This window comes from Balaenoptera ricei, chromosome 2 (genome assembly GCF_028023285.1).
Source record: "Balaenoptera ricei isolate mBalRic1 chromosome 2, mBalRic1.hap2, whole genome shotgun sequence".
Taxonomy (NCBI): domain Eukaryota; kingdom Metazoa; phylum Chordata; class Mammalia; order Artiodactyla; family Balaenopteridae; genus Balaenoptera; species Balaenoptera ricei.
In genome coordinates, this window is record NC_082640.1 from 101498210 (window position 1) to 101513148 (window position 14939).

Consider the following 14939-nt stretch of genomic DNA (forward strand, 5'->3'; position numbering starts at 1 on the left):
AAGCCCGTGCACCACAACGAAGAGTAGCCCCTGCTTGCCGCAGCTAGAGAAAGCCCGTGCAGCAATGAAGACCCAACACAGCCATAAATAAATAAATAAATAAATAAATAAATAAATAAATAAATTTTAAAAGAAAAGAAAAGAAAACTACAGACCAATTTCCCCTATGAGTAGAGAGGCAAAAATTCTCCACAAAATATTAGCAAACCAAATCCAACAGTACACATTAAAAGAATTATAATACACCATGATCAAGTGAGATTTATCTCAGGAATGCAAGGGCAATTCAACATAAGAAAATATGTCAATGTAATACACTACATTAATAGAATAAAGAGAGAATAAAACCAATCATGTCAATTGGTGTGGAAAAGCATTTGGCAAAACCCAACACTCACTGAGCTAGGAACAGAAAGGAACTTCCTCAACACTATAAAGGACGTTTATAAACAACCCCTAGGGACTTCCCTGGTGGTCCAGTGGTTAAGACTCCATGCTGACAATGCAAGGGGCCAGGCTTCGATCCCTGGTCAGCGATCCCACATACCGCAACTAGAGGAGTCTGCATGCCACAACTAAAGGAGCCCAAATGCTGCAAGCAAAGATCCCACATGCCACATCAAAGATCCCACACGAGGCAGCGAAGAGCCTGTGTGCTGCAACTAAGACCCGGCGTAGCCAAATAAATAAATAAATATTAAAAAACAAAACCAAAACCAAAAAAAACACAGCACAAATCATACTCAGTGGTGAAAGACTGAAAGTTTTCCCCGTAAGATCAGGAGCAAGACAAGGATGCCCACTTTCACCACTGCTATTGTACTGGAAGTTTTAGGGAGAACAGTTAGGCAAAAAAAAAAAAAGGACCTAAATCGGAAAGGAAGAAGTAAAACTGTCGCTATTCACAGAGGACATAATCCTATATAGAGAAAATGGAAAAGAAACCTCAAAAGAACTACCAGAACTAATGAACAAATTCAGCAGTGTTACAGGGTACAAGATCAACTCACAAAAATCAGTTGTGTTTCTATACACCAGCAATGAACAATCCAAAGAGGAAATTAAGAAAACAATATCATTTATTATAGCATCCAAAAGAATAAAATACCTGGGAGCAAATTTAACCAAGAAGTTTAAAGACTTGTACACTGAAAACTGTAAAACATTGCTGAAATAAATTTTAAAAGACCTAAATAAATGGTAAGACATCCCATGTTCATGTAGAAGACATAACATTTTTAGGATGACAGTACTCCCCAAAGAAATCTCTGGATTAAATGCAATCCCTATTAGAATTCCAATGCACTTTTTTGCAGAAATGGAAAAGCTGACCCTCAAGTTTATATGGGATTGCAAGGGGACCTGAATAGTCAAAATAATCTTGAAAAAGAAAAAGTTGGAGGACTCACATCTTCTGATTTTAAAACTTACTACAAAGCTACAGTAATCCAAACAGTGTGGGATTGCCATAAGGATAAAGATATAGACCAATGGAATAGAACCAAGAGTCCAAAACTAAACCCATACTTCCATGGCCAGTTGATTTTCAACAATGTTGCTAAGACCATTTAATGGGGAAAGAATTGTCTCTTCAATAAATGGTGCTAGAACAACTGGATACCCACATGCAAAAGAATGAAGATGGACCCCCCCCACCTCACACCATGTACAAAAGTTAACTCAAAATGGATCAATGGCCTGAATATAAGAGCTAAAACTGTACAACTCTTACAAGACATAAGATAAATCTTCATGACCTTAAGAGTTGGCTAATGGATTCTTAGACCGAAAGCAGAAGCAACAAAAGGGAAAAAAATAGATAAATTGGACTTCACCAAAATTTAAACTTTTTGTGCATCAAAGAACATGAAAGAAAGTGAAAAGACAGCCTATAGAAAGGGAGAAAATATTTGCAAATCATATATCTGATAAAGGTCCATAATATAACAATTCAACAACAAAAAGACAAACAACCCAACTTAAAAGTGAGCAAAGGACTTAACTAGACACTTCTTCAAAGAAGATATACAAATAACCAAGAAGCACATGAAATAATGCTCACCCTCAGTAACCATTAGGGATATGCAAATCAAAGCCACAATGAGGTACCACTTCACACCCACTACGATGGCTATAATTTAAAAAGAGAGAGAAAGAGCAAGCAGAAAAGTGTTGGTAATGGCATGAACAAATTAGAATTTTTGTACGTTGCTGGGGGAAATGTAAAATGGTACAGCCCCGGTGGAAAACAGTTTGACAATTCCTCAAAAAGCTAAATATAGAGTTACTATCTGACCCGGCAATTCCACTCCCAGGTATATATTCAAAAGAAATGACAACAGGTACTCTAACAAATATTTACACACAAAAATTTATGGTGACACTATTCACAATAGTCAAAAGGTGGAAACAACTGAAATGTACATGAATGGGTAAACAAAATGTGGTATATACATACAATAGAATGTTACTGAACTATAAAAATGAATGAACTACTGATATATGTTGCAATATGGATGAACCTCAAAAACATGGCAAGTGAAAGAAACCAGACAGAAAAAGTCACATATTGTATGATTCCATTTATATGAAAGAACTAGAATAGAGACAGAAAGCAAATTGGTGGTTTCCAGGGGTTGAAGGTAGGGTAGAATGAGGAGTGACTTCTTAATGGATATGGGGTTTTCTTTTGGGGTGATGAAAATGTTTTGGAACTAGATAAGGTGGCAGTTGCACAACATTGTTGATGTGCTAAATGCCACAGTATTATACACTTTAAGATGGTTAGCTTTATGTTATATGGCTTTCCCTTCAATAATAATAATTAAAAAAAATAAACCATGCAAGTACTAAAAGTAAGCAGGGGTGATGGTGATAAATTCCTTTATCACCTGAAAGTAAGGAGAACCTAATTCTGACTCAAACTCAAATTTGGGAAGCAATAGGAAAAGATTGATAAACTAAGCCATATAAACATTTTTTTATATGTTGCAAAACCAATAGCAACATCATAAGCAAAGAAAAATTTTTTCTGCAATTTATATCACATATAGGCTTAATCATCCTAAAATAAAGAGAACTTTTACATATCAGAAAGGAAAAGACCAAAAATGTGACTTTTGAAAAAAGATAGTTTACAAAGAAAGAAATACAGGTGGCTGTTACACATGTGAAATGATGCTCAACCTCGATCATAAGATATATGCAAATTAAAACCACACTGAGGGACTTCCCTGGTGGTGCAGTGGTTAAGAATCCGCCTGCCAGTGCAGGGGACACAGGTTTGATCTCTGGTCCTGGAAGATCCCACATGCCACGGAACAGCTAAGCCCATGTGCCACCACTGAGCCTGTGCTCTAGACCCCACGAACCACAACTACTGAACCCGCGTGCCACAACTACTGAAGCCCGTGCTCCGCAACAAGAGAAGTCAGCACAACGAGAAGCCCGCACACCACCACGAAGAGTAGCCCCTGCTTGCCGCAACTGGAGAAAACCCGCGTGCAGCAGTGAAGACCCAACACAGCCAAAAATAAATAAATAAATAAAATCTTTTAAAAATTTAAAAATAAATAAATAAAACGACACTGAGATATTGTATCTCACCTATTAGATTGTAAAAAATCCAAAAGTTTGATAACACATTCTCTTGACAAGTCTATAACGAGAGAGGCAATTCCATACACTGTTGGTGGGAGTGCAAAATGGTACAACCCCTATGAAGGTAAATTTTGTAATATCTCAGAGAATTACAGATACAGTTACTCTCTTATCTAATAATACAATTTTAGGAATCTATTCTGAAGCTGCTGTACACAAAGTTGAAACAACATTTGTATACAGTTATTGTGACATAATTTATGTTGTTTATTTATTATTTTTGGAAACAACCCCAAAGTTCTTCAGTACAAGAGTGGTTGAATAAACAGTGGTATGTCCACTCAAATGAGTACTATGCATCTGTTAAAACTAATGAGGAAGGTCTATGTGTTTTGATATGAAGTAATCTCCAGGATATATTGTTAAGTGGAAAAAAAAAGGTGCAGAATAGTGTTGATAGTATGTTACCTATTCTATAAGGAGGGGAAATAAGGGGAAAATATACATATTTTCAAAAAGAAATGATAAAAGTAAACACCAGAAACTAATAAAAATGTTTACCACTGGAGAGCAATAGGAACGGGGCTGAAGGGCATGAAGAAAAAGCAACTTCCTCTGAATATGCCTTTTTATAAACCTTTGACTTGTGAACCTGTAAATGTTTTTCAAAATATAAGACTAAATCAAAAGAAGCGAATCCTAAAATTGGAAAAAAAAAAAAATGGAAAGAAATTACCCTAACTTTATATCAAAATAGTAACATAATCACACAGGGAAAATAATTTTTCAAATAACTTTGGAATACTGTACTTTGACTGTAAATCCTTTAGTGGAACAAAAAGAAATATAACATAATTTTAATCCTCATTCAGTGGTTTAATTGTTAGTAGTGATATTGATACTATTTTGAAACATATATGTCATATGCACACACACACATATAATAGAGTAATGCAAATAAGTAATTGTGTTTCTGTTATTAGGAATAAGAATTCTCAAAGTAAGATAAATTAGATACAAATAATAAATTCAGAAGATTTTTAAAGTGCTGTAATGTTAAATTTGAATTGAAAATATCAATATGAATTCCATTTTTTAATGCTTTTTCTAATATCATTTATTAGAAAGAGTATCAATGAGCTCCCTTGGCACCTAGATTTTGGTCTCTACATATCATTCCCCACTAAAAGCAACCAGGATTCCATGGTTGGATTCCTGGTCTAGGCTCATGTTTTTTAACCTTTTTTTTGTTTGTTTTCTTTACTAAAATCACACCCCCTCCTACAGAGCCTTTTTAGACTTTTTTCCTCCAATCACTCCCCGCCACCTGAAATTTTAATACCACAGATATACTTTATGTCTGTTTATGTATTGTAGCCATTTGATGGACCACAAACCAGTGGAATATCTAAGTTTTTTCACTTTCACCGAGAACCAGTTTTATTGAGGATGCATGATCTAGGGCAAGGAAAGCACAAGGTGATCCTGAGGCATGTTGTAACAGAAGCAAGGAAGCAATCGAGCCTGAAGAGGCTCCCACTGACCAGAATTGGAATATTTTAACATTAAAAAGAATAATTTATTGTAGTTGATTAAAGTGCACTGAACATGTAAACATCTACAAGCTCATAATGAATCTTACAAAAAAGAGAACAAAAATAAAATAAAATAATAATCATCTGTCACTATTGATGAATACTTTTCACCAACTCTTTCTTCTGAAAACTAATTAAAGGGAAATAAACACTTATCCTTCCTTTTCAGTAAGAACTGCAGTTTAATGTAATCAAATGCCCCAAGTTGAAGAAAGCTCTTCTTTACAGAAAATATGCCAGCTAATAAATAAAGAATTGATAGAATTAGAAAATCACCACTTGACACTCCTAATAAAGTAATTAAGGTTCATCAATGGATACTAACACAATTAGGTGAAATGTTGATCAGGTTCCACAGTGCCAAAGGATCACCTCTAATCAGAAGGGGAAAACTTTACAATGGTGAGATCTCATGGGCCCCACTTTAACTTTGTTTGTAAACTTAGCCTTAGTGGGATAATGAGACATTATGTTCCTCCAATATGATGCAATATAAAGTACACAGGATCACCTCTTGAAGTATTCTTGCCAAAGTTATTTATTTATTTATTTATTTATTTATTTATTTATTTATTTATTTATTTATTTATTTTGGCTGTGTTGGGTCTTCATTGCTGCGCACGGGCTTTCTCTAGTTGCAACAAGTGGGGTCTACTCTTCGCTGTGGTGCGCAGGCTTCTCATTGCGGTGGCTTCTATTGTTGTGGAGTACAGGCTGTAGGTGCGTGGGCTCAGTAGTTGTGGCTTGCGGGCTCTAGAGTGTGCAGGCTTCAGTAGTTGTGGCGCACAGGCTTAGTTGCTCCGTGGCGTGAGATCTTCCCAGACCAGGGATCGAACCTGTGTCCCCTGCATTGGATTCTTAACTACTGCACCACCAGGGAAGTCCCAAAGTTATTTAAACTGAATCATTGAACCGGTCAGAATGGCCATCATCAAAAAATCTACAAACGATAAATGCTAGAGAGGGTGTGGAGAAAAGGGAGCCCTCCTACACTGTTGGTAGGAATGCAAACTGGTGCAGCCACTATGGAGAACAGTATGGAGGTTCCTTAAAAAACTAAAATTAGAGCTACCATGTGATCCAGCAATCCCAATCCTGGTCATATATCCAGAGAAAACCGTAATTTGAAAAGATACATGCACCCCAATGTTCATAGCAGCACTATTTACAGTAGCCAAGACATGGAACCAACATAGATGTTGATCGACAGATGAATGGATAAAGAAGATGTGGTACATATATACAATGGAATATTACTCAGCCATAAAAAAGAATAAATAATGCCATTTGCAGCAACATGGATGGACCTAGAGATTATCATACTAAGTGAAGTAAGTCAGAGAAAGATAAATATCATATGATATCACTTATATTTTGAATCTAAAATATGATACAAATGAACTTATTTATAAAACAGAAATAGACTCATAGCCATGGAAAACAAATTTATGGTTACCAAAGGGGAAAGGGGGGAGAGGGATAAATTAGGAATTTGGGATTAACATATACACACTACTACATATAAAATAGATAGCCAACAAGGACCTACTGTATAGCACAGGTAACTATATTCAATATCTTGTAATAATGTATAGTGGAGACAAATCTGAAAAAGAATATATATATACATAACTGAATCACTTTGCCGTACACATGAAACTAACATTGTAAATCAACTATACTTCAATTTTTAAAAAAATCATCAAAACCTAAAAAAAAATATTAAAAATGTAAGCATTTGTTTTTACACTAAAAAAAAAAAAAAAAAAAGAAAAAGAAGAACACCTCAATCGGACTTCCCTGGTGGTGCAGTGGTTAAGAGTCTGCCTGCCAATGCAGGAGACACGGGTTCAATTCCTGGTCTGGGAAGATCCCACATGCCATGGAGGAACTAAGCCCATGCACCACAACTACTGAGCCTGAGCTCTAGAGCCCGTGAGTCACAACTACAGAGCCCGCATGCCACAACTACTGAAGCCCACGCTCCTAGAGCCCGTGCTCCACAACAAGAGAAGCCACTGCAATGAGAAGCACGTGCACTGCAGTGAAGACTAGCCCCCACTCGCCGCAACTAGAGAAAGCCTGTGTGCAACAAAGACCCAACACAGCCAAAAATAAAAAATTTAAAACAAACAAGAAAAAACACCTGAATCATTGAATCAAGTCTTTTGTATCTGTCAGTTTATAGGAAATACAAGGGATAGTGAAACAAGTTAAATGTTTCTGTGAGGAAGCAATCAGACAAATCCAGAGTGTGGAATGTGACATTCTGTGAGACAGCTGGCCTGTTCTTTTCAAAAAGTCACTATGAGGGACTTCCCTGGTGGCACAGTGGTTAAGAATCCACCTGCCAATGTAGGGGACACGGGTTCGATCCCTAGTCCAGGAAGATCCCGCACACCACGGAGCAACTAAGCCCATGCGCCACAACTACTGAGCCTGTGCTCTAGAACCCGCAAGCCACAACTACTGAGCCCATGTGCCACAACTACTGAAGCCTGCATGCCTAGAGCCCATGCTCCACAACAAGAGAAGCCACCACAATGAGAAGCTCGCACACCGCAACGAAGAGTAGCCCCCGTTTGCCGCAACTAGAGAAAGCCTGCAAGCAGCAACGAAGATCCAACGCAGCCAAAAATAAATAAATAAAATACAAATAAATAAATTTATTTTTAAAAAAAGTATGAAAAAAGAATAGGGGGGAGCTCGATTCTAGGTTAACACATTATTGACTGGGGGATTTTTGCGGAAACTAACACCTGTGGCCATAATACATCTCCAGTCAAAAATGTGTTAAAAGAGACTTTGGAGACATAATAAAATGGAATGCATAGTTCATGTTTGGATCTTACTATAAAAGACATTTTTGGGAATAATTGGGGGAAATTTGAATATGGATTGGGTACTAAGATGATATTAGGGTATTTTAAGATTTTGTTAAGTTTATTAATGGTGTATGGCTATGTAGGAAAATTCCTTATATTGTAGAAGTGAATACTGAATTATTTAGAGGTGAAATGTCTCATAATGTTCGTCATTTATTTAAAGAACTTCTGCATGAAGAAATAGATGAAACAAACATGGCTGGGCTTCCCTGGTGGCGCAGTGGTTGAGAGTCTGCCTGCCAATGCAGGGGACATGGGTTCGAGCCCTGGTCTGGGAGGATCCCACATGCCGCGGAGCAACTGGGCCCGTGAGCCACAATTACTGAGCCTGCACGTCTGGAGCCTGTGCTCCGCAACAGGAGAGGCCGCGATAGTGAGAGGCCCGCACACCGCGATGAAGAGTGGCCCCCGCTTGCCGCAACTAGAGAAAGCCCTCGCACAGCAACGAAGACCCAACACAGCCATAAATAAATAAATAAAAAAAAAAAAAAAAAAAAAAAAAAACAAACATGGCAAAATGTTAACATGTTAAATATAGGAGATGAATATATAGGTATTGATTGTACTAGTCTTTCAACTACTTTTTTTTTTTTTTTAAATATATTTATTTATTTTTGGCTGCACTGGGTCTTCGTTGCTGCGAGCGGGCTTTCTCTAGTTGCTGCAAGCGGGCGCTACTCTTCCTTGCGGTGCGCGGGCTCCTCATTGCAGTGGCTTCTCTTGTTGCGGAGCACGGGCTCTAGGAGCATGGGCTTCAGTAGTTGTGCCATTTGGGCTCAGTAGTTGTGGCTCACGGGCTCTAGAGCGCAGGTTCAGTAGTTGTGGCACATGGGCTCAGTTGCTCCGCGGCATGTGGGATCTTCCCGGACCAGGGATGAACCCGTGTCCCCTGCATTGGCAGGTGGATTCTTTCTTTTTTTTTGGCCACGCAGCATGTGGGATCTTAGTTCCCTGACTAGGGTTTGAACCCGCACCCCCTGCATTGGAAGCACGGCATCTTAACTACTGGACCACCAGGGAAGTCCCAGCAGGCGGATTCTTAACCACTGCGCCACCAGGGAAGTCCCTCAACTACTTTTTAAAAAATATGTTTGACAATATTCATAATATAAAGTTTAAAATATTAAAAATGGTTTGTATGAAGGGTCCCTAGGAAATGCTACTTCTCAGCCTGCGGAAGTGTAAGTTGGTTTTCACTTATTTTGAGAACCTGTGGTTCTTGAATTCTTCCTCATAGCCTTTTTTTTTTCTTCCCTCTCTCTCCCTCACCTGTCCAGCCCTCTTTGACTCTATGCACAGCAACCAGACCTCTGATAGCCCGTTTTCTCCACCTCGCACTCTTCATTCACCTACCCTGCAACTCCGGCAGCGCTCTGAAAAGCCCCCTTGGTGTAAGTAATTGTTTTGGAACTGCCTAGAGAAGGCCAAGAGGGAATGGAGGGATTGGTGAATAAGAGACTCGTCGCAGGAGGGAAACAAAGATGAGGGTTGAAGGACCAGGAGTAACCAGGCAGGGAAGCAGTTGCACTTGCTGTTTCCACGATGAAGGGCGGATCTGTTTATTCTCTCTCATCCGTCGCCTCTGTCCTCCATGTCCCCTCTATCTCCTTGGAGGGGCTCCTAAATGATAGTGGCCCAGAGGGTCCTTTAGGGAAGAAAAGATGAAGGCTGCATTCTCCTCAAGTCCCCATTTGGTCTCTACAGCTTTCTCAAGTAAAAATGACTTGGGAGGAAACCTGGATACATAGAAAAGCTGGGAAAAAGAAACTAGAATCTGCTACTACTTTCTACCTGTCCCTTCTCTCAAGTTGTCTGTTCTCATTTGTTAGTTCAAGTTCAGGTGCTGCTTTTTCCCATCTCTTCTTTATAATCTCTAGCCTATCACTATTTATCCTTGGTAACAGTGTGAACAGTGGAGCCCCAAGGAGTTCTTAGGGTAATTGTAGAGGGGGAGAGATACCAGTGGTGACCAGACAGGGGATAAGGCCCAGAGACACTGGCAATGGAAGAATCCTTTCCTTATTCGTCCTACCTCCAGGGACTATCTAAAATCAAACATTATTTTACTTGGATAGAACTGAAGCAAAAATTCATATTTTTAGCACTGGGGTAAACAGTTGTAGAATTTTTCCCTTCTTCTAGCACCCTCTATGCAGAAGAAACTTTCCTTCCTGACACCAAGAATTCTTCCCCTGAATTTCAGATTATCCTATACTCACCTTGCCATTGGTCCTTTTACCTCTGTCCAATAGTGTTTATAGGTTCTGTGCCCTAGAAATCTTATCTTTCTTCAACTTCTGTTTCTGTCTGAACTCTTTGATTTGTCTGAATCAAACTACTAGATGAATATTAAGGCTACTTCTATCCTTGGGTGAACTCAGCTTACACCTTTTTTCTTCTTTTTTAAATCTCAGTATCAGATGTATAGCCTCACTGATAAACATTTTCTTTAGGGTCTGTCTGTCTGCCCTAAATAGGCCTTGTTGGCCCCAAACCACATTCCTCTTTTTTTCTTTTTTTTTTTTCTGCTTGAAGCATGCCTCATATGATCCTTTACAGCAGCGGTCCCCAACCTTTTTGGTATCAGGGACTGGTTTCGTGGAAGACAATTTTTCCACGGACCAGTGGGGAGGGGCATGGTTCAGGCGGTAACGCGAGTGATAGGAAGCGATGGCAAGCGGCAGGCAGATGAAGCTTCGCTCGGTAGCCCACCGCTCACCTGCTGTGCGGCCTGGTTCCTAACAGGCCTCGGACAGGGGGCTGGGGACCCCTGCTTTACAGAAAAGAGATAGCTGGCATTCCTTAAACTCAATGACTGTTGGAGCCTTTGCAGACTCAGGTTTACCAGCTTCCCTGGTTCTCATTGATGACAAGCTATTCAGGTGTCCCCTATTTCCAAAATCTTATCATTATTGATATCAGAGTGCTTTAAAGCTACAGTACCATCAATTAATATGATATTTACAAAGGGAAAAGTAGATTAGTCCCCTACTAGAGATTAATGAAGAGGTAGAAGTTGGGATAGGAGTTGTCCCACAGTGTAACTGAAGACTCTAAGGCCTTCATTTACTACTGTCAAGACCTAGGAAATTAGTTTTTATATTTTATATGTATATAATATCCATAAGCCTGTAACACTGTATGTCCCAAGACTTAGAGGGTCTTAACCCTGGATCTGTGGATGGATTTCAGGGTAAAGTCTATGAACCCCAGGAATTATATGTAAAGATGAGGGGGAATGTCCATATGTACATTTTCCTGGGAAGATAGTCCATGACTTTCATTAGAATTTCAAAGGGGGTCAGTGACCTCCAGAAAGGTTAATTAAGAACTGCTGCCATTAAAAAAAAAAAAAAAAAAGAACTGCCGCTATTTAGAGATTTCATGGCAGTCTTCCATCTTTGAGTAAATAATTTTCCTTCCTGTTATTCTGATTCACAAAGTTTTTCTACATTTTCCTGCTTACTTGTCTCTTGGGCAGTAAATAAAGGTTACCTCTGCCCCAGAAATGTGCTTTAAAGAAATAATTCTTAACAAAAGATACACATCAGATTTAACTGGGAGTGTTTCAACATCCCACACCTTTACCCTAAATCTAGAATTAGAATCTCTGGAGATGAAACCTGGAAATATGTATTTTTTAAAAATTTCCCATAATTTTGGTATGTAACCCTAATTATGAACCCCTGGTATGAAGTGTTCATATGCCTCCAAAGTAAGAATGAGGGGCCATGGGAATTTGGAGTTGGAATGGGGGTACATTTATGAAAGAACTGGATGAAGTGGGCCTCAGCACTCTCTCCTGAAGTCTTAGATGTCCCTTAGTGCCACTCCTGTAGTACACCTTAGGCCAGAGCAACAGTTCCTGGGCTAAGCTAACTTAGGAGTCTCTGCATAACCTAAGAAGAATTCAGACCCTCTTTCCCGAAGACATGAGTAATATAGGCCATCTGTTCTGGCATTTGAACTACATACATAGAGCCTACTCTTCCAGCTCTTCTGACTTGGTCTCCTGACTTTGCTTTGCAGACAGCAGTGGCCCTTCCAGCACTGTGTCCAGTGCTGGTCCTTCCTCCCCTACTGCAGTGGATGGTAACTGCCATTTTGGCTTCAGTGATCACCCCTCCCTAAATTCACATGTGACTGAAGAACATCAAGGCCTTGGGCTGCTCCAGGAGAGCATTGGGAATGGAGCACAAGAGCTCCCCATAGAAAGGGAGCAAGAACCTTTTGAACGAAACCAGTCCCCACAGGAACCACCCGTGGAAACCAGCCAGCCATGCCAGAAGGTTGCTGAGGAGGTCAGCCAACCATGCCAGGACATCCCTGAAGAGGTCAGCCAACCATGCCAGGAAGTCCCTGACATCAGCCAACCATGCAAGGAGAAACATGATGATGTTAACCAGACATGCCAGGAGGTCCCTCAGATCAGCCAGCCATGCCAGAATGCCAGCCAACTGTACCAGAAAGTCTCTGAGGAAGCTTGCGAGCTTTGCCAGGAGAACTCTGAGGAGGTCAACCAGCCACTCCAGGGGGTCCCTGTGGAGGTTGGCAGGCTGGTCCATGGGTTCCCTGTAGGGGTTGGTGGCCTGGCCCAGGAAATCCTCATGGAAGTCGGCAAACCAGCCCAAGAGATCCCTGAAGAGCTTAGCCAGCCATGCCAGGAATTCTCTGGGGACATTGGCAGGCTGGCCCAAGAGACTTCTGCAATCATTTTGTTGTCTCAGGACATCCCAGAGGTTGATAAACCATCCCAAGAGTTCCCTGGGGAGGGTGATCTGTATGTCCAGGAGGTCCCAGAGGAGGTGAACCAGCAGCAGTCCTATGTGGTCCCTGAGTTGATTGACCAGCTGTCTGGAGAGGATGTTCCTCAAGTCCAGTATCCATCTAGCAATGCAAACCCTCAGAGCCAGTCTCTAGCCCGTGACCAGAACTCACCCCTTCCACCAGCAACATGTGATTAATCATTTTCTCATTAGTGGTGTCACACTATACCAGACATTTGAGCTAGCAAATTTTTCTGTTGGCTAACTCACCTGCCAGCATTAAGGCCTTGGATCTCACCACAGGTGTCTGAGGAAGCAGTCCTCTTGGCATGAAGCATACCTGTGCCAGAGCTGGGCTTGGGGAGGAGCCAACTTCATGTTAAAGCAGCTGTTGACTTCTCACCCAGCCATTAGACTTGAATACGATTTCCTTCAAGAGGTAAATGGGTCTATCATTACCTAACTTTCTCTGATCATCCCAGGAAATCCCAGATTGGTAAAGGAACTGCCACTTAACTGCTGAAGACAACATCTGGGGGTAGCAAGTGCAAAAGGGGACTCCAAGGTCTCTACTTTTCCGGAAAATATTCACAACTTTTCAAGGTACCCTTAGACCATATGTGCATTCAGGGGACTCTTGTCTTTGTTAGTATCCTCAGGTGGGCTCAGGATGGCTGTCTGAAATGTCTGGGAAAAAAGAGTTCCTTTCCCAAACAAATATCCATCATGGCCACAAATTTTTAGGTTGGGCTTATGGATGTTTCCATATCATCCCCAGGTGCCCTCTCTGCCCTAGTCCTGTTCCTCTGGGCAATAGCTCTAGGGAAAAATAAGTATTAGATTGCTGTGAAAATTTCTGAGTAACTACTTAAAATGCTCTGGGGGTTCTTGGCCAGTCTGTAAAGCTGGGCCTCCTTTTGTTGTGGGACTGTATGGCTTAGGAGACATTGTAGTAGAGAAAAATCAGGTTCTATTTTAAGCAATCAGCAGAGATCAGTATTGTACAGACATGAGCAAAGATTATATATATATTTCTGTAGTCGAGCCAGGGACAGACTGGCCAAAGACCAAATACTCCAGGGTCCCCATAGGATTTGTCCTCATATCATTGTGTCTTTAAGGCCAGGTGTGATTATGAAGCTTTTCCCAAAGATCTGGGGATGGGGATGGGGATGGGGGTGAGTAGGAGGGGTAATGTGGTCATTGGAGTTGGGGGCCGGAACATTATGAGTGCTCAATAAATATAAAATAGTGAGAATAGTCAACCATAATTATGGTGGTGATGATGTCCTTGTGAATTCAAGAATGAATGACTGGGGACTTCCCTGGTGGCGCAGTGGTTAAGACTCCGTGCTCCCAGTGCAGGGGGCCGGGGTTCAATCCCTGGTCAGGGAACTAGATCCCACATGCATGCTGCAACTAAGAGTTTGCATGCCACAACTAAGGAGGCTGCTGGCCACAACTAAGGAGCACACGTGCCACAACTAAGGAGTCTGCAAGCCACAACTAAGACCTGGCACAACCAAATAAATAAATATTAAAAAAAAAAAAAAAGAATGAATGACTGTAGGTCAGTCATGTCTGTGACTGAATTAATCTGAACCAGTCAAAAGCCACGGTAGTTGAGCAGGAATGGACCTTAAAAATTTGGAGATTAAGCATTCCAGGAGGTCCCTATGGCAATCAGCCTACAATCCCAAAATTTCTTAAATAAGTAGTGTTACCGGGAAGAGAGGTTCTATCTCTGTGAAGCACCAAAGGGTACAGTGACTTCTCACCAGATCGTTGGAATCACCCTCTTAACTTTTAACTCTGATGCTTGGGAGTGAGTGTCAGGAGTTGATATAAACGGGTTATGCTTTCTTTACCCCCTTGACGTCTTTGCACTGGGAAAGCCTAGAACACTAGGAGGGCTGGAATATCCCCCTCCGCATGTATTCACATTCACAACTTGGCCTTTCCTGACATACCCAGGACTATAAAGGGTTTCACTGCAGAGGAAAATCCAACATTTTATAATACTTCATAGAAATCCTGACTGCACAGGTGAAAGCTGTTTACAACCTCAATAGGCTCTGGATCTCTTAGGGCCC

At 40.7% G+C, this 14939-nt stretch overlaps 1 protein-coding gene across 17 annotated transcripts in view; it reads left to right on the forward strand.

Moving 5' to 3' along the window:
* Window positions 1-14013, forward strand: part of PPIP5K1 (diphosphoinositol pentakisphosphate kinase 1) — a 43017-nt gene extending 29004 nt beyond the window's left edge. For all 17 annotated transcript variants that reach the window (XM_059913435.1, XM_059913436.1, XM_059913437.1 and 14 more), the window contains 2 exons: window positions 9358-9471; window positions 12110-14013. In XM_059913435.1, coding sequence (XP_059769418.1) covers window positions 9358-9471; window positions 12110-13044 — 1049 coding nt within the window. In that variant the 3' untranslated portion in view covers window positions 13045-14013. The remainder of the gene's footprint in view (window positions 1-9357; window positions 9472-12109) is intronic.
* The last annotated feature ends 926 nt before the right edge of the window (window positions 14014-14939 follow it).